General features: G+C 44.6%; 1 protein-coding gene across 10 annotated transcripts in view; it reads right to left on the reverse strand.

Moving 5' to 3' along the window:
* LOC118220891 (trinucleotide repeat-containing gene 6A protein-like) overlaps nt 1–26,404 on the reverse strand; it is a 100,377-nt gene that overhangs the window by 62,535 nt on the left and 11,438 nt on the right. For 7 of the 10 annotated variants that reach the window (XM_035405310.1, XM_035405322.1, XM_035405309.1 and 4 more), the window contains 2 exons: nt 24,853–24,928; nt 23,752–23,820 (listed from right to left, as the gene is read on the reverse strand). In XM_035405310.1, the coding sequence (XP_035261201.1) occupies nt 23,752–23,817 (66 nt within the window). In that variant the 5' untranslated portion in view covers nt 23,818–23,820; nt 24,853–24,928. Of the gene's footprint in view, nt 1–5,275; nt 5,407–18,663; nt 18,834–23,751; nt 23,821–24,852; nt 24,929–26,404 lie in introns of those variants that run through there. The other 3 variants (XM_035405317.1, XM_035405321.1, XM_035405318.1) reach the window with 2 other exon arrangements.

Here is a 26,404-nt window from a genome sequence, read left to right on the forward strand (position 1 = left end):
CCCACTACCAGCTTCAATAAAAACGCTTCCCATTTCAAAGTGATTCATTCCAAACAGCGACCCTGAAGTCTATAATGAATGCAGTTCCCAGGCATTAGAATTCTTTATTGTTAAGGACAGGAGAGGTGTTCGGCTATCTACAGTAGCTGAAGAAAGGAAAAACATCAAAGAGCCTGCACATGGTTCTCCAGTAAAATAGAACCATTCGGAGAATGGATTATTAGCACGCAAACTGCAAACTTTCGGTCTATAATGAATATAGGAACAGTTAATTGCCATGTCTGTGCCATCATTATATAATACATGTCAGTTTACATTACATCAATCAATAATGAGGAACTGGGAACAGTGAAAAGGAAATTGCTGACTCCTGTAATACCAGGGACATACTTCATCATCGTAGATAAATTGAGTTTATGAATGATATTTTATCAGAGGTCTGCACTTTGTAAACATCACACAAAGCGTCGCAAACAAATGAGACGTCCGCCCTGTCTGTAAGAGTGCAAAGAACCCTGGAAAGAGCCGGCACTTCATCAAACGGGAAAGGCCGTAAAAGTGGCGGCATTTTCATTACAATGGGACGTGGCAGACAGCCCTCCTTTGTGATGCTAATCAGCGCCGCGCGCGGTGTCTGCCGGGCCGAGACACGGAGGGCGCCGTCCCGCGGTCCGCTCGCTGCACGGGAACATCTGCGGGCGCGGTGCCGCACACGCACACGCACCGCAACACGCCACGCCAACTTCCATATGCTGACAACATCACACACCTGACTGAACAAACAAACCCCTTCATTCACCAAAGCTTATGCCTCAAGGTGCACTTAACTGGATGAAAGCAGGAAAAACAAACCTGGGATATAATTATGCAGCAAAAGACTGAAGCATGATGAAATGTGTTACCCATCTTATTCATTCATACTTTTGTGCATCAGGCCTAGCTGGCCATATAAGTTGCCTTGGATAAAGCTGTCTGCAAAAACTTATAAATAAGGCAACAAAAAAAAAAATCCAGATATTTGTCAAAATTCCATTCTATGTATATTCGGGTGACCGTAAGAATACAGAGTCTCAGGTTTCTACAAATATCATAAATTAGGGTGTAACATACTTGAGCAGAGAAAAACAAGAGAGTAATGCTCACATCAATATTCCCCACCTCACATCACATGCTGCATGCCTCTCTTCACTCAGCTATCCAATTAGTCCTGAGTCAGACCAAAATAAACAATCCCTGATGCACAAAACAAATAAAGCAATCATTAAACGATAGCGCCACCTGTTCCGTCAGTTATCTAACACCGCTCTACTCTGAAAATGTGAGCATACGAGCAAATGTTTGCTTTCACAGCCCCGCGGTAAAGAAGAGAGCGGCACTCTCTCTGGTTCAGAACTGCTCGTTAACTACTGCTCAGACTTGTCAGCAGTGCCATAAAGTGTCCATTATTCACTTATCAGGGCCAGTTGTGTCAGATTCAGGCCAGTGCATGCCTCCTGAAGATGTGCACTTGCGTGCAACTGAATGGCTCTGCTGTGGCAAGCGTACAGGGCTGTTCGGAATAATAAAAGCAAATCCTGTAGGCACAGAGGAAGTAATAACACAGACAGAAATCACTCTGCAACATGTCCAAGGGTTTTCTTTTTTAATATACCACCGCTTCCATAATATGGACGTCATTATGAAGTGACTCTCTTCCCTGCACCCCCGGTGGGCTGAGGAGGATGGCGGATATAGATCTTCATTAGAGTCCCCTGTAAGGCAGCTCTCCTCTCCCTAAGGGCCTGGAGTCTCAGCAGGTGACAGGATTGCATCAGGCAGGCAGCAACTCTGCAGCCCCCTCCTGTGGGGGGACAGTGACCTGCACCAGGACAACAGGCACCCTCACCCCTCAAGCCAAGCCGACTGCCCAGCATTCAGTACAAACCACAGTAGGGCTCCAGCAAATACATATATAAGTACTGTCATATAAGAGTTATTTTTAACAATCCAGCATCCAACACATGCCCCCACAAGGGTTTAATATTGAACAGTCATTTGCAGTCAGACATATGCCGCAGTTATGACTGCAGTTAATAGATTACAGTAGCTAAGTGGACAGAGTCATAACAGGTTTCCATTAAAACCAAGGTCTTTCATTCCTGGAAGTTCCTTGTTTTGTGATTTTTACGCAAGGCTGGTGCTCTACTTGTGAAGTACCTCCCACAGGTCTGTGAGATGTGATCTGAAGAAGCATTTCAAGAGTGGGCTGCTTGCCAGAGCTGCATCAGCATGCACGTAACCAGCATCTGTCACTGTACAAAATGTACTTGCTGTGCTTTTATGAGTGTGAAATATGTCCATACAATGGGCAGACAAAAAAATACAGTACAGTTTATTAACAAGCATGCACAAAAGGCAACATCCTAGCTAACGTCCAATAACACCTTTGCTCAAAATGAATCAAAAATTAAAAACATGAATCCTAAAAAACTATAGGGTGTAAACCCTTAAAATGCACTGAGAAAATGTCTTTGTATTTAATCTTTGCATTTAATCAATTTGTCTAGTTGAGGGCAATGAGCAGATATGTAGCTATTCAACTGACCATGCTAACCACTACAATGAAATTTTAGAATCCCCATCATTCTAGCTCCACCTACCAATTTTATAACTCCACCCACCATAATTATCACCCCACCTGCCAAAATCATCATCCCCTCCTAAATCCATCAAGATTATTGACAATAGACATGACATGTTGATTTTATATGGAAGTATACGGTAGTAATGTAAAAATTAAAACCACAAAAGAGCACACACATTGAACATCAGAGCATGCCTCAAAATAATTAGAAATGATATCCTCTGTGAGTGTGTTGTTTCCTAACTGCCAGTTTCATTTACTTGCAATGCCTAATAATATGCTGTTTCATGTAGTAAACAAGAATGTATTCCACAGGTGCTCAAAACACTTACAGAATGCTATGTATTATTCTGAAACAACTTGCCACAGAACACTAGCTAAATCAGCTTGCTAGCTATGATGTGTGCACACCTTAGAAGCAAGTTATTGACCTTGTAACATTGCCTTAACAGGGTTACAATGAAGTGGTAAGAAAGCGAAAGGCGTGGTACATCATAAATCCTGAGATTTTTAAGATGCCACAAGGCGTAACTTAGTAAGTTACCTTCAAAAAGGATTAGAAGAAACCTACTAGCTATTTGGTATTTTAAAAAGAAAACTGGTACCAATTGAGTATGTCCACACTTTCACTTGAATCACTTTAATTTGAAATTCAATTTGAGATCAAATTAAAAGTGTTCTTTTTTATTTTTTGTTAATGAGTTGAATAGTAGATATAATTAGTGTAGTTTGAAAAATGTATTCATATATGTACCATGTGTATCTCAATGAGAAAAAGCTTTTACATTCTACTCTCTAGTACACAAAGATATGCAGCTTGTACACATAAGCCTGTAAACACAACTCACACTGCAGCCTGTAAACACAGCTCACATTGTAGCGTGTATACACAACTCACACTGCAGCCTGTAAACACAACTCACACTACAGCCTGTATACACAACTCACACCACAGCCTGTAAAGACAACTCACACTGCAGCCTGTAAACACAGCTCACATTGTAGCGTGTATACACAACTCACACTGCAGCCTGTAAACACAGCTCACACTACAGTCTGTAAACACAACTCACACTGTAGCCTGTAAACACAACTCACACTGTAGCCTGTAAACACAACTCACACTGCAGCCTGTACACACAACTCACACACTACAGCCTGTACACACAACTCACACCACAGCCTGTAAACACAGCTCACACTACAGCCTGTAAACACAACTCACACTACAGCTTGTAAACACAACTCACACTACAGCCTCTAAACACAACTCACACAGCAGCCTGTACACACATCTCACACTGCAGCCTGTGCACACAACTCACACAGCAGCATATACACACAACTCACACAGTAGCCTGTAAACACAACTCACACTACAGCCTGTAAAGACAACTCACACTGCAGCTTGTAAACACAACTCACACTGCAGCCTGTAAACACAACTCACACTGCAGCCTGTAAACACAACTCACACACTACCGCCTGTAAACACAACTCATACTGCAGCCTGTAAACACAACTCACACACTACAGCCTGTAAACACAACTCACACTGCAGCCCATAAACACAACTCACACTGCAGCCTGTACACACAACCAAAACAGCAGCCTGCCTGAAAAACAACTCAGACTGCAGTCTGTACGTAATAAAAACTCGCATTGGATCCTGTGCAGTGTACAGGTGAAGAGAGCAGAGATACGACACCGCCATTACACTGTGGACTTACAGAGCACATTCAGCATGGGACACAGTTTACCCCCTGGACCCAGACTACGCATGCAGAACTCGACTACCTCACCACTTCCCACAGGGAGCCTGATGCACTCTCCAGACACACACACGTGCACGCAAATGCACGTACATGCACACACATACACGCACACACACGGACACGTACAGTCACACGTGCACACGCACATACAAAAAAACACGCACCTAAGCGCACACATGTATAAACGCACACGCTCACACTCACCCACACAGACGAGGCGTAACGCGAGATAAACCCGAAAACGGCGCAGCGGCGGTAAGCGACGGTACCTCGTGAGCTCGGCGGCGGACGCGAGAGAGAGGGGGAAAACCCCGGCGGTAGCGAAATAAAAAAAGGAAGAAGAGACGCGCCGGGGAGGAGAACGAAAGAGGCGGCGGCGGGATCGGGCGGATGTCCCAGTCACGGCGCAGTCGCGTCAGCGGCGTGCGGCAGCCGGCTGTCTGTCTCTGCAGTGGTGCTAGGGAACTCACAGCTCAGCCTGGGCCAGCTCCCCCACGAGCTGCTCTGCTCTGCTCTGCTCTACGCTGCTCTGCGCTGCTCTACGCTGCGCTGCCATCCCTGCCCAGGGCTCCCAGCCCCCATCCCCCTCGCCGCCGCACCCTCTCCCCGCTCCCGCTGCACCCACAGCCATTTTCCCCCGCCGCTCGCTTTTTAAAATTCATCTTCGCGCTGGAGAGGGAGTCCTCCTCGCCTCCTCCTTATTGCTATTCTTTTCCCCGCTCATCAAGAGCCGCGCGGTGTATTAGCAACCACAATAATAATTTTGCAGTTTCGAGCTGCGGCGATACGGCAATCAGCCCCTCCTTAGTGCATTCTGTGTTAAATAAGTAAGGTTAATTTGATTTGATGCACCACTTCATTATCATAAATAGCTCACCGAGTGTCAGTCCTGTGTAATTACAGTCTGCTGCAGCCAGCGTCTCGCAGCCTGCCCGGAGTGGTACGGCCGGTCTGGCGCTCTGCGCCGCATCGTTCTCCGGCTCCGCCGCGATTCGGACGACCTCGTAATTAACCGCCACGCCGTTTCCCGCAGCCTCCGTCAGGCGCCAGTTCGAATAACGTAACGCACGCGGGTAATACTGGCAAACGTGGGATCAGTGTCTGCACGGCACCATGGGATGTACCTCTCTCACTGAAAGCAATGAAAGCAATACTGTCCCATGGACGATATAAACACACCGTCTGGAATCACCCCCGTGATGAGTAATCAAAATAATACCGGCGATTAAAAAAAGGGGGTCAGCGCTACAACGGTCCCCTGCTTTCACAACGCCATCGCACCTTAACGCAACAGAGCCGGTCTGTTAATTGCCTGGGTGCACGCCGGGTCACTGACCTGGATGTCACTTTGGACTGAGTGGCACTGGCGAATAAATGAACCGATTGTTCCCCCCCCGTGCAGGAGGACGGGGGGTGTGGGGCGGGGGGCGGGGGGAGGGTGGGGCCGCCGGAGCGGCGGGGGCAGGACACGCGGATCAGGGCCGTAATTAGCAGGTACTACGCCAGGATCACACGGCTCAGCGGCAACCTCCTCCACCTTTCCCAGGCGGTCCCTCAATTCACAGCCAAAACAAGAGAGGGTGAAAGAAAAGCAGCGAGAGAGAGAGGTGGGGGGGGGGGGGCATGACATTTCATCACACTGAAGCGACCATCTGTCTCTGTCCATTCCCAGACTTTCTGGGCTCCTCTTCCCCTTTCTCCTGCGGCGTTGCAGGGGTCTGTCTGCACGGTGTGATCAGAACCCAGACGCAGCAGAGGTTAAACCGCAGGAAAAAGGGGGGAATTATTCTGCGCCATCGCAGCCGTTTAACATGAAGCCGCTGCTCCTCCACAGACTGCAGCTCCGCCTCAGCACCAGACGCTCGGCTCTGGGCTTTATGAAGTGCTGGTTACTTGAGTTCATTTCATTATGGTAACTGGGTTACATTAAGCGTGCACAGCTGCAGGCGCGGCCCCCCCAGCCCCCGCCCAAGCCCACCCCCATAACGCCAGCCCGGGATTCCGCCCCCTCCTTCTAATTTAATCTCCCTCCATCCTTGACCTGTGTCCAGTCAAATCTAATATTGAACATGTCGTACGTGCTCTAAATCCAGACTGCTATTATGGTCATACATACCACACACACTGTCACACACACTGGCAAGTATGTATGCTGGAAGATACACACAAACACACATGGTGGCATGCACACACACACGCTTGCACGATCACACATACGCATGCACACACACACACTCAATGGCACACACCAAAAATATTAAACAAGAATCCCTGAACAATCTACAAATTTATGATGAAATGAAGACAGAATCATTCCTTTTGTTATGTTAATATGGAGTTATCGCATACATTTATATTATTTCTTATCTATTTCATTTTACATACTACGGCTGAATATACAACTGGAATAGAGGTGATATCATAGAAGCAGAGAGACTATACTTTTACACAAAACACTATTTGCAAAAGATGAGGAGCAAACTAAATACTATTAGTACACAACTAAATTGGACAAGGAATAAACCTAGCCAAGCCACTTCCTCCTCACAATAGGTGGAAACATTCAGACATTTAGGCATTCATAGAAAGTGTGGAGGATAAATATGTAGGCTCAGCACTTCCCTCAGTGTCTGAGGCTGTAGCCTTTTTCATGTTGGCTGGTGCTGTGATGAATTTTAACTTACAACCTTGACAGTACATTACAGCAATCCAACCTTGTGAAAAATGCTTACCAGCAGCTCTGCTCCAGCAGGTCCCTGAAGACAGACTGCAAGCCCAGAGCCCTCACCCCAGCATCCGAACCCTTACCAATTCTGCTTAGACTATCCATAACCTGCGTGAACTCAATTACCCGTGCCATTCGGGCTCCCTCCAACATATTTATCTCCCAGTGATATTTTATTAGGCTGGCAGTAATAATCAAGATCCCAGAAATCCCAGCTGCAGCACTCGCCCACAAAATGGCTGTGCAACTCAGAGGGACGGGGGCACACTGTAAAGGTCAACGCACTGAACTCAGGAGTGAATATGTCTGTATCACAGGTGGAATGCCACTTTTGCGCTTTGGAGCAAGGCACCTGCACTACAACCTTCCGATGAAAATATTCAGCTTTGCAAATGAGCGGCAAAAAGGTGTCATTTATAATTCAGAATGCACTGTAATTCAGCTACATATGCTCCGAGCATCACTTCAAAAGTTGCAAGTTCACATCCTTGAATGAATTTTCGAGGTCCTGTACACACTCCCTGACACATCTTTCGGGTGTGCAGGTGTGTGAGAGATCTGGGTTATGATGTGATGACAGAAGCAGAATATGGAGTTTCTTAGGAAAGTACCTGACACTCCATGTAAAGTGATATTCCCATCAGAGCGCTCCCTGGCTTGCTTAAATAAACCAACACTCGCGTATTTCGCAGCTTCGGTGTCAGTTCTTACATAAAATTGCCAAGAATGTCATCTGTATGCCTTTTTAAAGCCTGGCTGTGAAAGCAATGATTGCATTCAAAATGAGTAGTTATTTTCATCACCGACAAACGCATAAAGTTAATTCGTTTTTTTTGTCTGCAGTCTAGTAACACTTGCTGGGCTTTGTACTGAATAAAACAGGAGTGGATAAAATAATTAAACCAACGGATAGCAAAACAGAGGGTCAGGTGGTTGTCAATAAAGGTTTGAGCAAAGACATAGAAACACGTGTTTCCAGTAATCAGCACTTTCATACCATGTCAGTTATCATACTACGATACCGCAAGATTAATGAGCTGAAAGCCACGGCTTTATTGTCCCCACTTCCATCTTTTGCTTTCCTTAATGAATGCCATATTGAACCAAACAATGGGGCAGCGGCTGTCATGCGAATCCTCGGGATGATGCATCGCTGCATAATGAATATAATTAAAAGCTTCCCCCGCCTCGCTGTCTGTCTTTATTGACCCTTTACAGCAGCTCTATGTTGCAGCTGACCCAGGCCTTTCTGGACTCCTCCCCCACCCGGCCCTCACGCCTCACGTCTGGGTACACATGACCTCTCGTCCCTCTTTACCTTTAGCAGCCGTACCCACATATCATCAGCACCGTTTTACGCTGCGCAAATAATGGCCTGTTCGGACGCTCGCAGATTTGCACCAGTAGACTTTTTCACTCACAGATTTTCAGGGCTGTGGCTTGGATCCATGCTTGCTGAATGCGTCCTGCCATTACTGACGGTGCTAGCAAGTTAGAAACCGCAGAACATCAACCTTGAATATGAGTCTGTATTTGTGCAAGAGGGCAACATCCCGCCTTTTGTTCGGCACAATAATACCCTAAGCGCACGATGCACACAGTTCCCTCTTGATTTAGCTTCATGTTATGCATGAAAACAGCACGCGTGCATGCATGCACACTAACACACGTGTGCGACAGGGACAGACAGTGAGATAAATCACAGTCCCACTGCGGTGCCATTCCGGCTCTCAGCTCAGAGCCGCATTAATGAGAGCTTTCAGCACGCTGCAGGAAGAGACTGCAAGACGAAGGCCAGCTAAGCACCTCATTCTGTCCCACGCACACCACACACTGTCCCACTGAGGCTGCCCAGGCTACAGTTTCAAGCTTGGAGAACATCCTTCATTCCCACATTCCTGTGAGGTTTATTTAGGCCATCACTAGGCTTGTTTTATAGGCATTTTCAGCGATAAAGTTTTTCTGAGCTGGAAGGACAAGCACGCATAAAATAATGTATCACAGATGTAATTTATCAACAAAAAAAAAAAAACAGAATTTCAAAAATGGCTGCAACTGTAGCACTGTAACTGTCCTATTCACACCCACACCTGCACATAAGATAACGTAAAACAAAGAGCACTATGCAGAATAATTATCAGGTCTGTGAAGAATAACACAACGTAATACTGAACATACAGACAACAGTTTATTTGTTCCACTGAGAATAACATTCCCCTGTGCGGCCCTCTGCACTGTATTGAATACCCTGAAGGTGTGTATGGGGATGAGTGTCCTGGGAGATATAAAGGAAAGGACAGTTAAGAGAATGAGAGCTGGCTGGTGAGGTCAGTGTTGCTAAGAAATGAGTGCACTCCAAGATCGCCTCAAAAATCCCCTTTCTGAGAACAAGAGGCCAATTTTCTCTACTGCCTGGCCAGCAGCACAATGCCAAGGGCCTTTCTGTTCCTGCCTTTGTGCGTAGCTCAAACCTTCCATCGCCACCAAAATAATTAACGTCTGTGTGTGGCACATTCCCTTCTGTCCAGGAAACCACACTGAACTATCCGGGCTTCTGTGAACAGGCTGCCGGTTCAGGTTTGGGCACCAGCAGCTCCTCCTGGCTCTGAGTCCAGGAAGAAAGGCCACACTGCGAGCTCTATCTGGCATCCAAAGCAAACCCCATTCAGCCAGCCTCGGTCTTTCAAAAATAAACACCCGTCAGAATTACTGTTAAATAAATGAAAATATACGAGTACAGTCTAGGGGGGGATGCACTTGCTTTCTACTGTTATTTACTAATGCGATCAATTTGCATCTGGCGATGAAACTCATGAATCATTATGCAGAATTAATGACGGCGTTTAGCCGGGGAAAGTGGAGAGACTGGCCGGGATGGAGGAGGTGTGGATGAAAGGGCTCTCTGTGCTGCGAGCCTCAACCTGGAGTCACGCCAAGCTGCAATCAGCTCGTGTTCAGAGAGGAACAAAAGAGCAGCACTGCCTTTATGCCGCGCAATGAAAACATAGGTCTGAGGAAGGCAGCCGCTCAAAGGCTCGTGTGCAATGTTTATATGCCGGGCAGGAGGACAGAGTCAGATTCATCAGCTCCAATGTGAATGTTATTCGTCGCCCTGACGCAAAAACTGCTACGCAAATATGCAGGAATATTTTTTAAAGAGCAGGCTGTTCCTGCAAGTATAGCAGTACCTCATGTCAGAACTGTTGTACTGACAATGGTGATATGATTAGTGCTGCTGTTTCCTCTTAGTTACATCCGGACAAAAATGCATCTCTGGCCAAGGACTACCAAGGTTAATGCTGTTATGAGCATTGTGGAAATCCTGGCAGTCGCTGCTAGTAGAAATCACAGTGGATGAAGCAGAGCATAAACACTCCACCCTCTTAGTCAATAAGAGGCACCTTCACACAGTACAGGCACTGTAGTATTAAGAAATACCAATACATTTAATCATCAGCAAGGAGTCACAGAAGTGCTGCTTGACAATATTTCCCAAAGCTCATTTTCCACGCCAACTTTAAACTTGCCAAAGACAACAGATTTCAGGGATTCATTGCTTGTCAAATGACTGATATAGGGCAGAGTGTTATTAAATTTTCATTTCTACAGCTTAGGAGCACACAAGATGAAGCTGTTATTTTAACAAAAAAAACAACAGATACATTATGTAATCAATCCTATGAAAAGAAGCTAAATAAATATTCACTGCATGATGGATGACAACTGAGCCTTTCTTTCTTTGTATTGCTGTCTGATCAGAAATGTCCAATCAAACCAAACATCTACTGTAATTCTCTGCTTGCAAATGAAAAAAACCTGCGTGTACAAGTCCGTTCACACAAAGGAGAAAATAGCAGGCTTGATTGCACGGGAAGAACATTTCAAAGGAGAAAGGCACCAAAATTCTGACTGGTGGAAAAAAAGGGGCACAAAGAGGCCTCTGCAAATAAACACAACAACAAAAAAAGGCTGACATATTTCATCATGTGCAATTAACATCTCACGCCTGCTTTGACATTCTCCCCTAACAGCCTGCCACGCAGGGACATGATAAAGTGTCGGAACTTTTTTCTGCGAAAATGAAAAATCATCAAGTCTGGAAAATAAATGGAGTGGAACAACCATCAGCATGCATTTGTTGAGCTATGGAAAATGACCCGCCTTAATATTTCAGCATAAATGTTCATATTTCTGTCAGTTGAGAAGAAAAGCTATTTGGTCAATATACTGTAAACACAGACACACATGCACATAAGTCTCATGTGTGTATATAAGTCCATAAATCAAGTATCATAGGTATGTGAAATGTGTGCACACACAAACGCGTGTGGGCTTGTTACTATTTCAGTAATTGTGCAAACTTTAGTAAATTCAACAGAACACATAATCAGCCACACTTATAATATCTCTGCCTGTTATTTGCATGATCCTTCCTTAAATGTAGGCTATATGCATTAAGGAGAGAAGCGCACTGTATAATGACACATACTGCATTTCCAGCCCTGTGCGCCTGTTTGGTGCATACCACATGTTTCTGGGGCAGAATCTGGCCCATTATCCACTTAAGTTTTAGTAAGTCTTAAATATGTTTTTAATTAATGGAAAAGATTAACACCTAAAATACTGTTTAGGGACTGGATTCACCATGCACACCCTACTGCTTTTGAAATCCGTTTTCATGTAAACAGGGAGGAACAAACCCACCAAAACTCGCAATACAATAATAGGTAAACAAACAAAATAATCATCAATAAAAAGTTATATGAATTAAGGCAACGTTCATATTCATATTTATAACCTTGCCATTCATCTATACATTTAATTTTCAGTTATTTCTTGCTTTATTTATTGCCACTGCTGACATGCTAATGACTGCACTCAATCAAAACCACAGTGGGTGGCATCAGGCCTCAATGGCAGATGGAAGAAGGGCAGGATTTCATATGCGTAATATAGGAAAGATACTTCACTATCTGGAGCTATTTTGCGAGATGGGTATAATTTAGTATTTTACTTCCATTCTTCTGATGACCTGGTAACAAATTTTTCCAATATCATTTCCCAAAGCTGTCGTGGTAAGCTTGCCGCAGACACACGGGGGGTGGTATTTTGTAGTATTTTGTTTTAGTTACATGCTTTGCTAATAATGACACAATAGTTTGGGTTTCTCTGTCCACTGTCTTAACAGTACAATAAATAGCTACAGCAGCTTTCAAAAATGTTCTTACTTACTGTATATTTACACTTGAACTGTATTGTGTGTTTGTGTGTGTGTGTACGTGTGTGTGTGTGCGTGTGCTTGACTGACATATAAAACCTAAATATTTCACAGAACATTGTCCTAATTATCCGTGGGGGGTGGGGGAGTGGGAGGTTTAGATGGATTGGAACCCCCCCACCCCCCCACCCCTCAAATAAGCAGCGGTGGTTTGAATTACATTTTAAGTAAACTATAATTCTAGGCAATATATTGTACATGTGCAGTATATAACCACAAGTGTACAACTATCTGACTCAACCTGTTAGCAAATTTCTACCAAATAATCACTTGAAATAAAGTTTACACAGAATCCTTTCCAAATCATTATTATCATTATCTTTTCTCAAATAAATGAATAAAAATATTGATTAGTTCATTTCTGCATGTAATCTCAGTCATTTGCAAACATATTACTGTTCTGCAGATGGTAGCACTACTACACACACTGCTTCCATTTATCAATTAGAATTCATGTCATTCACAGTGGTTCTCACAGGAAATATTCATTCGGTGTTAGCAAGTGACAACATATTAATGGAGAAGCAAACAGAATTAAACAAACCAATTTTTTAAAAACCTGGATTAGCATATGTATTATTTACTTATTTACAAACTGTGTTATACATTGATTTATTACTCCTTTGTAAGGTTTGTTCTCTATGTAAAATAACCACTCATATAACACTGAAATAGTATTTAAAACATAGAGTCTGACAGAATTGTAACTGAAAAGTAAGGTTGGCTCAGGTACAGACAACTCATGCATGCACCTGTGCATGCTCTCTCTCTCACACACACACACACAAAACACAAATATACTCCCATCTTGATCGTGGTTTGGCTACAGATGTAATTTGCCATTATCTCCCTGCAGTGCCCTTAAAGTCTGCCATCTCATCTCACACACCTGCAGTCACCCCGCCAGGGGAAATGGCCGCTCTGCCTCCACAAATAACATTCTTTCACCAATTACTCCCGACAGCTTTCTCTCTTCCGCTTGAATCCCCGGATGTGGCAGAAAAAGGCCAAGTGACAATATGAGTGCATCTCACTCAGCCCAACATGTTTTCATGCACACAGAACACAACACATACACCATGACGAGAGGCTCTCCAGCGCACAGAGCGAGGGCGATGCCAAGGCAGCTGGCAGTATTCCACAGCTGTCAGGAGAGAAACGTATATATATAGAAACCAACACACTCTCACGCACATGCGCACACACACCAGAGACGCTCCAGTCCTTCCTGTCTACTTCCTCTTGCACATGGCAGAACTCCCTCATGTACGCATAAGGTACACACTATTTACCTCTGAGCGATTTCGTGTCTGGAAATCTCTGATAGGGAAATCGTCAGGCAGGAAAGCAGGACTATTGCAAAGGCTAAAGAAGAAAACAAATGATAACAGAGGGAAGAAATTCTCAAATAGTCAAATCCAGCACCTTCTGCCCAACATAAAGGCACATGCAAGCACACACACGCGCACGCAGAGACACACTCACACAAACACACACACATGCATGCACGCACACATGCACGGCAAGCTGGCATGTGAGCAGACCACAGGACCTATGGCCTCGGCTTAAGTCAACGGTGCCAGTGATTGGCTGTCTCATTAGGGACTGGCTATTTGGTAATACAGCTTGACAAATTGGCTTCTAATTCTAGCTGATAATCAGTGCGGCTTTGTTCTGGTGCATGCGAATGAGTACGGATTCACACTGAGTTGGGCACACTCCTGAGAGAGAGAGTGAGAGTGAGTGAGAAAGAGAGAGAGAGGGGAGGGGGGCTGGGACACCATTACACCTGCCCGTGTGACATTCCAGCAATTGGGAACAGCAGGGAGACACACAGGGATGAAGGCCAATTTTCATTCAAATCCAGGGATTAAATCAGCCCCCTAGCTGCTCCCTTACAAAAAGGTTCATTTCACAACCCCATGAAAAAGGCCATTACTTCAAACCCAGGAGTTCCTCTCTTATAGGCTGATGCTGGTGAGATAGTCTCTCCTTTATTCTTCACATGGAAATGGAATGCAACATAATCTTCAGGACAAATCATTTCATAATTTCTATTGCATCGCATTGTGACACTGAGCATGTTTCCGCGTGAGTGACATATTTACATGACATAAGCCCATCATACATTTTACACACAATGTAGTGTGCACACATTTTGCAACGGTGACATGCAAGAACAATTAATTTTTCACATAGTCAATGCATCTCACCATATCCTTTTGCAACATGAAGTCACAAATTAACCATTATGTTCACTGCATTAGTCTGCATTAAACTGCATTAGTCTTTCAAATCACTTAACTCCTTGTCTGTATGGTAGACATAACCTGAACAATATAGCTAATAGCTGCACTTTTCAGACCCATAAAATGGCTCCTCCATCTGAAATGCCTTCTGGTGTAATGCAACACTCCCTAAAGGTCTGCAACTAAGAACTGATGGGGGAAAATTTAATGTTGTGTCAACCATGGAGCACAGGCACCTGTGCTGACAAAAAAGAATCTAACTCATTGGTAGCATGTCCATAAAATGGTTCCTATTGACATATTTTTCCTTGCCAAACAAATCTTTCCTTCAGAACATGCAATCTGGATACACCCCTTGCTTAATTTCTACCCACCTCCCTTTTAAACTCACTAGCTGTGTTTCCCAGTAAACCCTTTTAGTGCCATGTAATTATCTTATTATCACCTTTTCAGCTGTTAATGCTCTGCAGCTTCTTTTAAAGCTAATACTTAATTACTTCTGACTGTAGTTCCAGAATTTATTTCGTGAAGCCTGTTCTTTTTAAAGCTATTAATAGCTCACGTTTCATGCTGCTGGGCATAGACCTCAACATCTCAGAGTTTGGTATGATACTGAATTATATGTTTTTTAAAAGACTAATAAATTACTAATTACAAAAGAAATTCAATACATCATGCTCACCTTCAAGAAAACTGAGTCATTTTCATTATATTTTGTAGTTTTTGACACCTCTGCATTAGTAGCCTTCTCCATAGGCATACACTGTGCTGGATCTGTTGATTAGAGCAGGGCGTGAGCCCAAAACCCCATTTCCATTCATCCTCTAAAGGCAGAAATCTCAGGTGTAGCTCAAAAACAAACATGAAACAAGCTTTTACACTGAATGCAATTTCTGCAATCATTAGGACATCTATGATTGTCATAATTATTTTAAAAAATGATTATTTTACATTTAAATATAAACAAAAAGATTATTCAATTTTAATCTATTAAAATAACGTCTGGACACTTAGAGGGTCCCTGTTTGTTCTATGGATATACACAACATATGTTAGTGTTATGCATGATGTTAAAGGGGAATTTCACTTTATAACACTTCTGGGGTCATTTTCCACACCTACCCGGGCTTTTGTGTGCAATGATATGCATCCTCGAGTTCGACACTAAACTGCCTGGGTCTACTTCCTGCATTTGTAAAGGAAAGCAACAAAACAGCGTAAAATATTAACATAATGACATAACTAATCGAAAAATGAAGGGTGACATTCGTTAGAAGGACAATATCAGCCATGAGAAGCAGGGACGTGTATTTACAATGAGTCTAACGTGGAGTTTGATGTTCAATGGGCTTCTATTGGATTGGGGGGGGGTTTGCTTACATGGGTATATCAAAATATCTAAATATCTAAATATTGAAGCAAGCAACCTAAAAACTGTCTAGGGTGCACACAAAAGCCCGGGTAGGTGTGAAAATTGCCCCGGAGGTGTTATAAAGTAAAATTCCCCTTTAATGTTAAGGCGGTTCATACCTATTGTATGGTTTGGGCTCTCCATAACGTGCCCAGCTAAATCAGTCTTTCTCATGCAGCGAATGGGATCCTAACCATGGCAGCGGTGGCCAGAGGCCCACAGTGCTACACGTAACTCCCATAGCGCCACCCAGGGAGGAGAGCTTCAGTCATCAGCAGAGTACTGCCCTGCCTCTTCACGCAACAGCAGCTCCCTTGGTTAATTGGATGCAGGCAGTTTGCCTGCAGCAGCTACAGTGTGGCCTTTTCAGTGCAGCACCTGCACAGCTCAGTAATACAGTATCGTGTTTTTGATTAAAACCTTCTCTTTGGCTTTGCCATAGGGAAGCATATGTTTAAAGAACTGGCTGCGATGCGGTGGGAATGTTAAGCAGATTGCATTACCATATTAGATAATTAAATAATATGAAATATCAGCCTCATTCGGTTTCTCTAAAGGTCAACAGAACCACTGAACAGTTTCACTGAATTGCAAAGGTAATGTGTTGATTTGGAAAGTGTTGCCCTAAACAAATATGATGGATACAACACCTAGAACACAATTCTATTTATATTATAGCGTATGAATCAAACTGCATGTTCTTGTGTTATTCACACATTTCATTATGAATAATATCATCAGCAGAAAGTCTGATTTTCATTCTCACATTTCTACACTCACAAGTACTTAAATTAAACAATATGTGAATAAATCCCACTGAAATGCTAGCTTTGTAGCCTGATTAAAAACTGGCCATAAGAGCTATAAATCAAATAAAACTGGATTACAGTGATAATGAGAGGATTCACTTTAAAAAGTAACAATCCAAAAATGATCCACATTTAAAATTAATAAATGTATGAATGAGTATATATGAAGTCCGTACATGGAGACACTACAGAAGGGTTAATTTGACATTTTAAGCTTTTTCAGACTTTTCGCACAGCACACAGGAACGAATGTGAATTGCGTTTGGAGAGAAAACGAGGGCATGAGGTGCAGAGATCTGCTGCTCTCCTCCCAGAATTCCGCTCTGACCCCTCATCAAGCTACACACGCGGGAATAATAGCCTCTAATAGAGCCCGATTCATTCCATTTTTCACGCTGATTCCTCGCCAGACTGTGCATAAGGAGGGGGGTGGGGGGTGGAGGTGGGGGGGGCGCCGTGGCGACAAAGGACCGGGCGCCCCTCGTTCCAGCCAACCCAGGGAGGAGCGGCTGCCCCGCACAGCCACACAGCCGCCGGAGCCCCGCGCTCCCGCCCCCCCCCCCACCCCCCCCCCCCAAACCTCCCTCACATCCCTCACTCCCGACCTGCATTCTAATCACCGCTCCACGCCGCTCACAGCACTGCGGGGCGAGACACAGACGGGGAGGGAGGGAGGGAGGGAAGGAGGGAGAGGGAGAAACGGGGAGAGGAGGTAAGGAAGGGCTAGCCGAGAGGTCCAAACGGTAAACTGGGAGAAGGAGAAGGAAAGATGACGCAAGGTTTGTTCGCCTAGAGAAGAGAGGGAAGTGGACAGTTTTGTGTTCAGCTCTTGCAAAGAGGAACGACACATGGAGTGGATGAAGCAGGTGAAACCCATTTGAAGGCGGAGAGAGAGATGGTGTTCTGTCCATTTGGGCTCTGAATGGTGCCTCATGACAGCTGGTGCCGCAGTACAGTTGGCATCACTGGCATCACTGGCAGACCCACACACGGTACATGAGCCCATGCCCTCTCCGGAGAGGGCATCAACGTGGCTCAGCCCGGTCGTCCTGCATTGGGCACGAAGACTTCCATATCGCGCCCTCTTTCCCTAACAAAACACCGCACTGGCCCACGACTGTCGCCTCATAACCCAAAATCTGCATGTCAATGCAGAGGAGACAATTAACAGAACTGCACGCATGGGGCCGTGGCAATTGTTCAAGGGGTATCGTTCCGTAAACAAAAGTCCAACTTTTCGCTAACGTCGCCTCCACACCCCTTCGTCCGTTTGCACGCGACGCTTTCGCAGTCCTTCTCAAAGCCGCTTTCTGCCACTTACACAACTGCAACAATAGAGAGGCGACTCGGCGCCTCGCAAACACACGCCGTATTGTTTCTGCGTTCGGAAAACGGGGGGCGCGCGGGCGGCTCGAAACTGGCACAAACAGAAATAAAACGCGAGCGCAAACGCGGGCGAAAACCCGTCCCCGCGAACGCGGCACAGAACAAGAGAACAAGAAGAGTCAAAATTCAAATAACACCCGAAGAAAAGAAAAGGAAAAAAAAAAAAAAAACATTGCACGCTTAGCGCATTAATTACAAAAGGTCGATCTTGGGAGGAATATGTGAAGTGCCCGAATTAAAGTATGTCTGTGCGTTCCCGGCTTGACAGCAGCCCCTATTGATAGCGCGCCGTCCCATTTATTTGATGAAACTGCACGCGTATTTACGCCCGCCCTGCGCTGTGCATGCTAATGAGTTACACTGGGAAAGCTGCGCAAATTAATTGCCCAAAGTATCAGTTAACTCACCAATTTGGATGCGGCGGCGCGGAAGCAGCCGGCTGTCTGCTCCAAGGCTCAGATCTTGTGACAGGCTCTCTCCTCCAGCTTCTCACACACTGTGCTATGGAGCTTTTAAAAAAACCTACCTTCCAACGCTAAGGTAAGAATAATGCTGAGATAGGGCAGGTGAAGGAAGGAAGGAAAAGAGATTTTTTTTTTTGTATTTCAGATCTTTTTTTTTTTTTTTTACCCACTTCGCGTATCAGGAAAGGGTCACATGTTGCCGTGAGCATCGGTCCACATTGTCACATGACCAAGGTCATGAATCACATGACTGAGTCCTGAGTCCGGAGACTCCGATGCCTCTAAAGAGGAGGAACCTAAGAGAGGGGGGAGCGGGGAGTGAGGAGCGGGTGGGGTGGGTGGGGGTTCAGGGGGGTGGCAGACCCTTAAGAATGGTGCCGCCGCTGCCAGTCACATTGCAAACCCGTTAATCTAGTGGCTGAATCACAGTGCAGGTGGTTACAATGTATGCAAATGAAAACATAGTGGGGGCAAGAGAAAGGGAGAGGAGCGGGAGAGCGGGAGTGGGGGGAGAGGAAGAGAGAGCTCTGCCGTGAGAAAGCTCTGCAGAGATGCCAGGATTTTAACGAATATTTATCACCCCTGCCTGCCTCCTATGAACCTGCCTGACTTGGAACAGTGCCAGCTTCATTTGAATGCGCTCCTTTGTTAATGACTAAATCAGAGCGGCTGTGTGCTGGTCCTGGGCTGTGGCCGGACACACACTGCTGGCTCCCGAACACACACACTTGCGCACGCACACACACACACACACACACGCACACACGCCCACGCACGCGTACACACACACGCATGCACACGCACGCGTATATATACACACACACACACAGAACATGAACACACACACACAAACACAGATGCACAGACACAGACATACACACACAGACCCCCCCCACACACACACACACAGACCCCCCCCACCCCTCCCCACACACACACACACACACACACACACACACTCAAGCACAACGGGTCCCCGCAAGCCAGCATAGCCGGTCCTCCATTCCGCTCCTAATCCAGCAGCTTGACGCAGGAGACAGACGCATCCTCCATTGTGTCTATGCTGAGAGAGAACAGTGGCACCACCGCTCTCTTCAGCATGCGCCTCAAACAACCTCCAGCATTTCCCACCATTTCACTTTCAAATAACCCTGCAGTGACTCTTCCCTCATATTCTTTTCAGCCTTGCCCTTGAAAGAAAAGAGAATTTACATTATTCCACGTGAAAAATGGACTTGGTAATCATGGAATTTGATCAACTTCATCAATGACCATTCCATACAAAATGCACACAAGAGAGGAGGGTGAAAGCTGAAGACGTGTTTGCTGCTGTTTTTCGGCGCGCTGTGTAGTTTGCCTTTGTTGCCGTGGTAGCTGCAGCTCTGGCACTGCCTTGTGATAACTGTGCCTCACTCTCAATTAGCCCTGGAGAAGAGACAGGTTCACAGGCAGCCTTGCTCCAATCACTGAACTGCTAATTGCTTGCATTAGCAGACAAATATAATTTGGGGCTTACTGGGAAAATAAAGCCTATGAAAGCCCTCCCAATAGTCCCAGAGCCCCCCTTTGCGTGCACAGAGATGCACACACACAGACCCACAGGCCCACACACACATATACAAACACACATAGGCAATCACACACACACACATACACGCACCAGGACACATACATAAACACACACACTCACACATACACTCCATATACACTCACACAGGCACATATACAAACACACGCTCACTCTTTCACCCAAACGCTTATACAAACACACACACGTACACGTGCGCACACACACACACACTCACACATACGCTTATATGAACATACACATGTACACGTGCACACACACGCACACACTCACCCATATGCTTATACAAACACACACACACAAACTCTTTCTCTCTCTCTCTGAGACACACAGATCCAGACACACACACACACATGCACACATGCACACACTCACCCATACGCTTATACAAACACACACACACACTCTTTCTCTCTCTCTCTCTCTCTCTCTGAGACACACAGACCCAGACACACACACACACACACACACACATGCTCACACACACTCTTTCTCTCTCTCTCTCTGGGACACACAGACCCAGACACAAACAGGCGCTCTCAGGCGCACACACACACACATGCACACACTCACCCATACGCTTATACAAACACACACACACACGCTCACACACACTCTTTCTCTCTCTCTCTCTCTGAGACACACAGACCCAGACACACACACACACACACACACACATGCTCACACACACTCTTTCTCTCTCTCTCTCTGGGACACACAGACCCAGACACAAACAGGCGCTCTCAGGCGCACACACACACACTCTTTCTCTCTCTCTCTCTCTCTCTGAGACACACAGACCCAGACACACACACACACTCTTTCTCTCTCTCTCTCTGAGACACACAGACCCAGACACAAACACACACACACACACACACACACACTCTCTCTCTCTCTCTCTCTGAGACACACAGACCCAGACACACACAGGCGCTCTCAGGCGCACACACACTCACGCGGCGGAGCTCATTGATATTCCGCGCACAGCGCTGGTCACAGGGGGGCCAGCCAGCAGTGATGAGAGGCGAGATGGAACACACAACTCTGCTCTCCTCAGGCGGCACTGCGGCGGGAAGCGCAGCCCACAGCTCGCGCCGCAGCAGCAGGCACACACACACAATGCTGCTGCGCGCAACGCTGCTGCGCCACGCCATCCGCATGCACGATCCCACCCACCCACAATCACCAGAACATTTCTCCAACGCATACACCGCCACTCGGTGTACTTAAATTACCCTGTTCTGTTTTAGCAGAACTCAGTAGGAGTGCATTCTCCTTGGTAGTTGAAAATAAAACAGACAATTAAATTTTGAGAAAAATAAAAATGGATCATGGATGTTGCCTTCTAGACCCATTTCGACAGTTTAAAATAACAAATGATAACTATATATTGACATGTTTTTTGTCTGTAGCACTGTGAGCAGTCAGTCTACCAGGCAGTGGCATAATTCCCTGAAGCCTGTACATCCACAAACTGAACACTAGAAGTCGCCAAAAAAGGCATTTACAAGTCCTATAATCCTACAGTCTTGCGAAGAACTGTACTAAAGCTGTCAGAACAAATTGCACAGTTCAAACATGTCAATGTTTGTGTTTCAAATGTGTTTCCTTCAATAAAAAATAATGTTGCTATGTAAACAAAGAGCTACATACATGAAATTGTGCACTTTCAACCTTTTTTGCCTCCGGAAAACATATATTGCCATTCTCACATAATCCCAAATTTATTCCCCTGTAATAGTTATGTTTACAATTGAGTCATCGTAAACTGAAAACTGTCAAGGAGGAGACTCCTGAACATCTAACAACTAACATTTTGTAAGTTTCCAGATTCCAAGCAGCTCATAGGAAGACTCAACAAATGGACCCAGTATTTTGCCGAATTTGCAAAATATAGCTCAGATATCACATAATAACTAGCAATCTGAGGGTCTACATGCAAAATCTGCAGAGATAATGGAGGCACCAGTGTCTGATTTTTACTACATGTAAATATAATATCACTGAATATATTTCAATAGCTACATTTTTAGGGAAATAGTTTTAAATGCATTACCAACACTAAAACTGTAAAGATAATCCATTTAGAATTTTTGGGTATTGGAGAAAACTATAACAAGATAGAAATTAAAGCAACATCAAACATGTTCTTATGCAAAATACACCATAAGACCTGGGATGGTGAACTCAGTTCTGTTTTGAAGTAATGACTGTGCAAGCGCCCGACATGATATAAACTTACATAAGAACTACACACCTTCATATTATATAAACATAGATATTCATGTCAGCTGACAAAGCAGGTCATGAGTTGTGCAATGCCACCATCCACATCACAAGAGGCATCATGATATTCTGACTTGGTACGTACAGTAATAGTGACATGCACACTATAACATGCTGGCATGAATTTGTATGAAACTTATGCATGAAAGAGAATGTGAAAATTGGTTGTCTGTTGGAACCTTGTTGGTATGCTGTTGCTGTTTACATTTTTTAATCAACGACAAAATTGCAGGTTGTAGAAGTACCAGAGATAGTTCTAACGGGAGCACACAAACCCAGGGTTGGGGAAGGACATCCACGTTTTCAACCACAGGAAGCCAGTCCAGGCAAAGGTTTTCTATTCGATTGATAATGATGCACTGTACAGAGCAGGCCAGTCATAGCCTGAGGACGGAGACTGCTAGTGACCTCAGGCCCTGTATCTGCTGCTCTGCAGTCCGTCTCTGCTGCTCAACTTTCATAAGCGGCATTTCATTAGCCTCTCTGCTATTTGGTAATTCCGCATGCGTTACAATGTCTGTAAATTAGTTTATGGAGGATGTAGATTACATGCCTCACACTCCGCAGTCTGCTTCATATGATGGGAGGTTCTAATTATGTTACAGCTCACCCAGTTTTCATTGTAACTCAATCCAAAAACATTGCATTAAATGTACATGGGTACAGAGAACAAGACATGTTGAACCCAGGAGGAATATGCATGCATGTGTGTGTGTTTGGTTGTGTTGAGGGGAGCGATGCTGAAAGATAAAAAAAGTGTGAATATGCATGCTTGTATAATTGTGGTATGTGTATATGGAAGTGTGCATACATATGCAGACATGCATGTCTAAGATTGTATGCACATTTGAGTGTAGGACCCTTTTTTGCCCATTTGCAATTTCCAGTTGAGTAGAATTCAGACAGTGGTAAAACAGTAAGCATGAGTGATGAGGTCTATTTGTAATTGTCCCATTAGCATTTTGTCTTCTTCACATGCCTGTGAAAAATGTCAGCAGGCTGTTCCATCTGTGCCAAAAGCAGCATGGTGCCCAGAGTAGATGTTGTTTTCAACAGGACACCAGTAAAAGCAGGTTCCTCAGCAGAGTCAAAACAGACCCATGAAATTCCTGCTGTACAGAGGACCCCACACAACCATGAACACACCTGCCTACCTGTGCACTTTCAGAGTCCGCCCTGCCAGTCACATGTTCTGGTGAAGAGCAGGAGCTCCTGTTCATAATCTGCAGAGAGAGAGAGAGAGAGAGAGACGCTACTGTAAGAGCAGAGCAGAGCAGAGCGGGACTTCAGCATTACCACACAACACATGACATCACTGCCAGGGACACCTGCTAGGGCCCAGGGAGGAAGAGAAGTGTTTGTTTGGGCTGGAGGTCAAACAGGCTGTCCTCTGTTGAAAATGGGAACCGAGGATCGCAGGGCTGCCAATTACTCAGGCAAGGTGAGGGATGGTCCCTGAGGAGCGGCCATGACCGAGACAACGAGACAGCCATGTCCCCAAGTTGTTCATTACAGCGGAGGACACACACAGAGACTGTGTCAGAGCAGGGAGCAAGGAGAATGGTGTGTGTGTGTGTATGTGTGTGTGTGTATGTATACAGAATTTATGTGTGTGCATGTGTGTGTATTTGTATGTGAATATGTGATATGCATGTGGCGTGTGCACATGCATGCATGTGTGTCATTCTATGGTTGGGTGTGTGTGCATACATGCATGTGTTTACATTTGTGTGCATGTTTATGAGTACACGCTTGTGTTTTTGTGTGTTTATACATATGTGTGTGTGTGTTAAAAAAGAAGGGCCACTGCACCTCAGACCAGCTCACAAAACATATGGAAGATAGACGTTCTCTGATGTGGACTTTTAATTTACCTTACTAGGGAAACTTCAAACATACTAACCGTTAAGATCTAATTTCATTGGTACTATGTCTTTGTCAGGTCTGGCAGCACGTGTGTAGGTGTGTGTGTGTGCGAGTGTGCGAGTGTGTGTCTGCTTGTGTAAGACTGTGTGCACATTTGTAAATGTGCGGCACTAGTTTAGCTGTTAAACAGAGAGTCACATAGAGCAAACACAGCAGTGTGCCTTACAGAACCTTCTATTTTCCGCTGAAGTAGCCAGAGTTGAATTTACTCAGATAATCCATTAATCAGATGAAATATTTATGCATCTCTGAACATGACTGCTCTGTTTTGTGTGTGTGTCTGTGTGTGGGTGCACGTGTGTGGAGTATTAAGGAGAAGTGGTACTCACAGGCTGAGCACTTTGTGGGGACAGAATTCTTTCTTCTCACTGTCTGGGCATTAGATTGCTATTCAGAGCACAAGGTCTAGATGGAGACAGAGCAGCAGTTAGTTTGCTTTATAGAGACACATTTTACCATCTGTGGTGCAGGTGGTGGGATACAGAACAGCTTCTCAGTCTGAGACACCCAGAAAACTACTAATCACATGGCACTCATTAGGTACAGTCATGTTTCACGGGCTATGTGTATTACTGAATAACCAAAAGGACTATCTACCATAGTCCTGGAATCAAATGCTTTCTAGCACCATTAGCCAAAAGAACAGCATTATTTGTCACATATTTTCTTTGCTTATAATAATAACACAAGAATTTATACCATATTTTCCTATTACATTTCAAAGTATTTGATGTTATACAATTAATTTTAAAAGGAAAAATTAAAAAATAGGTTAACAGTGAAATAGGTTAACAGACAAGGTGTACATTTGTGTATGAGTAATTGTCAAGGTCAATTTAAGGTCACTGAAGAAACCTAACTGATTGCCATTAAAATCTGGCATCATCTCCCAACAACGGTGCTTACAGAAAATGTTTGTATTAGTCTCAGTTCACACATAGTCACCTCCCTGGATCAGATCTACCATGAAATCATGTAAAAGTCTAGCACATGGTAGCAGGCACACTATTTTAGAATATTAATTAGTTTGCACATCCTAATCTCCAATGTATTCAGATACTCTCAAGTACAATGTATTTGAACAGTGCTAAAGGTGAGTAGATATATAGAAATCACAAAGGGATTATTGTTATTGCTGTAAATTAAAAGACATAATCTGGCAACCAGGCATGTCCAGGCTTCTCCAAAACAAAGCTCATACAAAAATCACCTGTGACAAGTGGCCTTCTGAAAGCAAAGCAAAGCATAAGATCCCATGCTGTTATAGGCAGTGAGGCAGTTATGCTCCCTTGGGGCTCTGTTTTCCAGAAGCAGTGTCACATGGCCCATGGGCACACCATGTGAGCACACTGAATGTTGGTATTTTCATGACCAGAGGTGAGGAGCACACAGCTCATAGCCCAGGACACAGGTGAAAAATGTGCTGGATTATGCTGAATATTATTATCAGTGGGTGTGTTGCAGCTGGATTCATGCAGCCAGACCTCTCTCCATTCCCTTTAAAAGCTACGCACTTTGTGCAGGGTGTGCTGTCAATTTCCACAGTTTACCACTGCAGTGGAAGATGAGAATAATCATATACTAATCAGACATTTTTCCCAAGACGTTCTTTTGCAGGAGGTGCAGAGTAGGGCTGTCACTTTTTTCAAAAATTGAGTTCGAACTAATCTCATAAATAATAGAAAATAGTTTGAATTTCCATCAGAATTTCAATGAATAATTGCTTAGACGTTTTTTTATAAGCCAGTTTTAATTTCCCATTACACCTGTAGCTAAATAGCTTAAACACGCTACGCTATAACAAAAAAATAAAAACAACAATATCCTCAAGTTCTATTAAAACAAAATAAAACCAGGAAAGACCATGCCAGTGATTCAATT

Source organism: Anguilla anguilla, chromosome 2, assembly GCF_013347855.1.
Source record: "Anguilla anguilla isolate fAngAng1 chromosome 2, fAngAng1.pri, whole genome shotgun sequence".
Classification (NCBI taxonomy): Eukaryota; Metazoa; Chordata; class Actinopteri; order Anguilliformes; family Anguillidae; genus Anguilla; species Anguilla anguilla.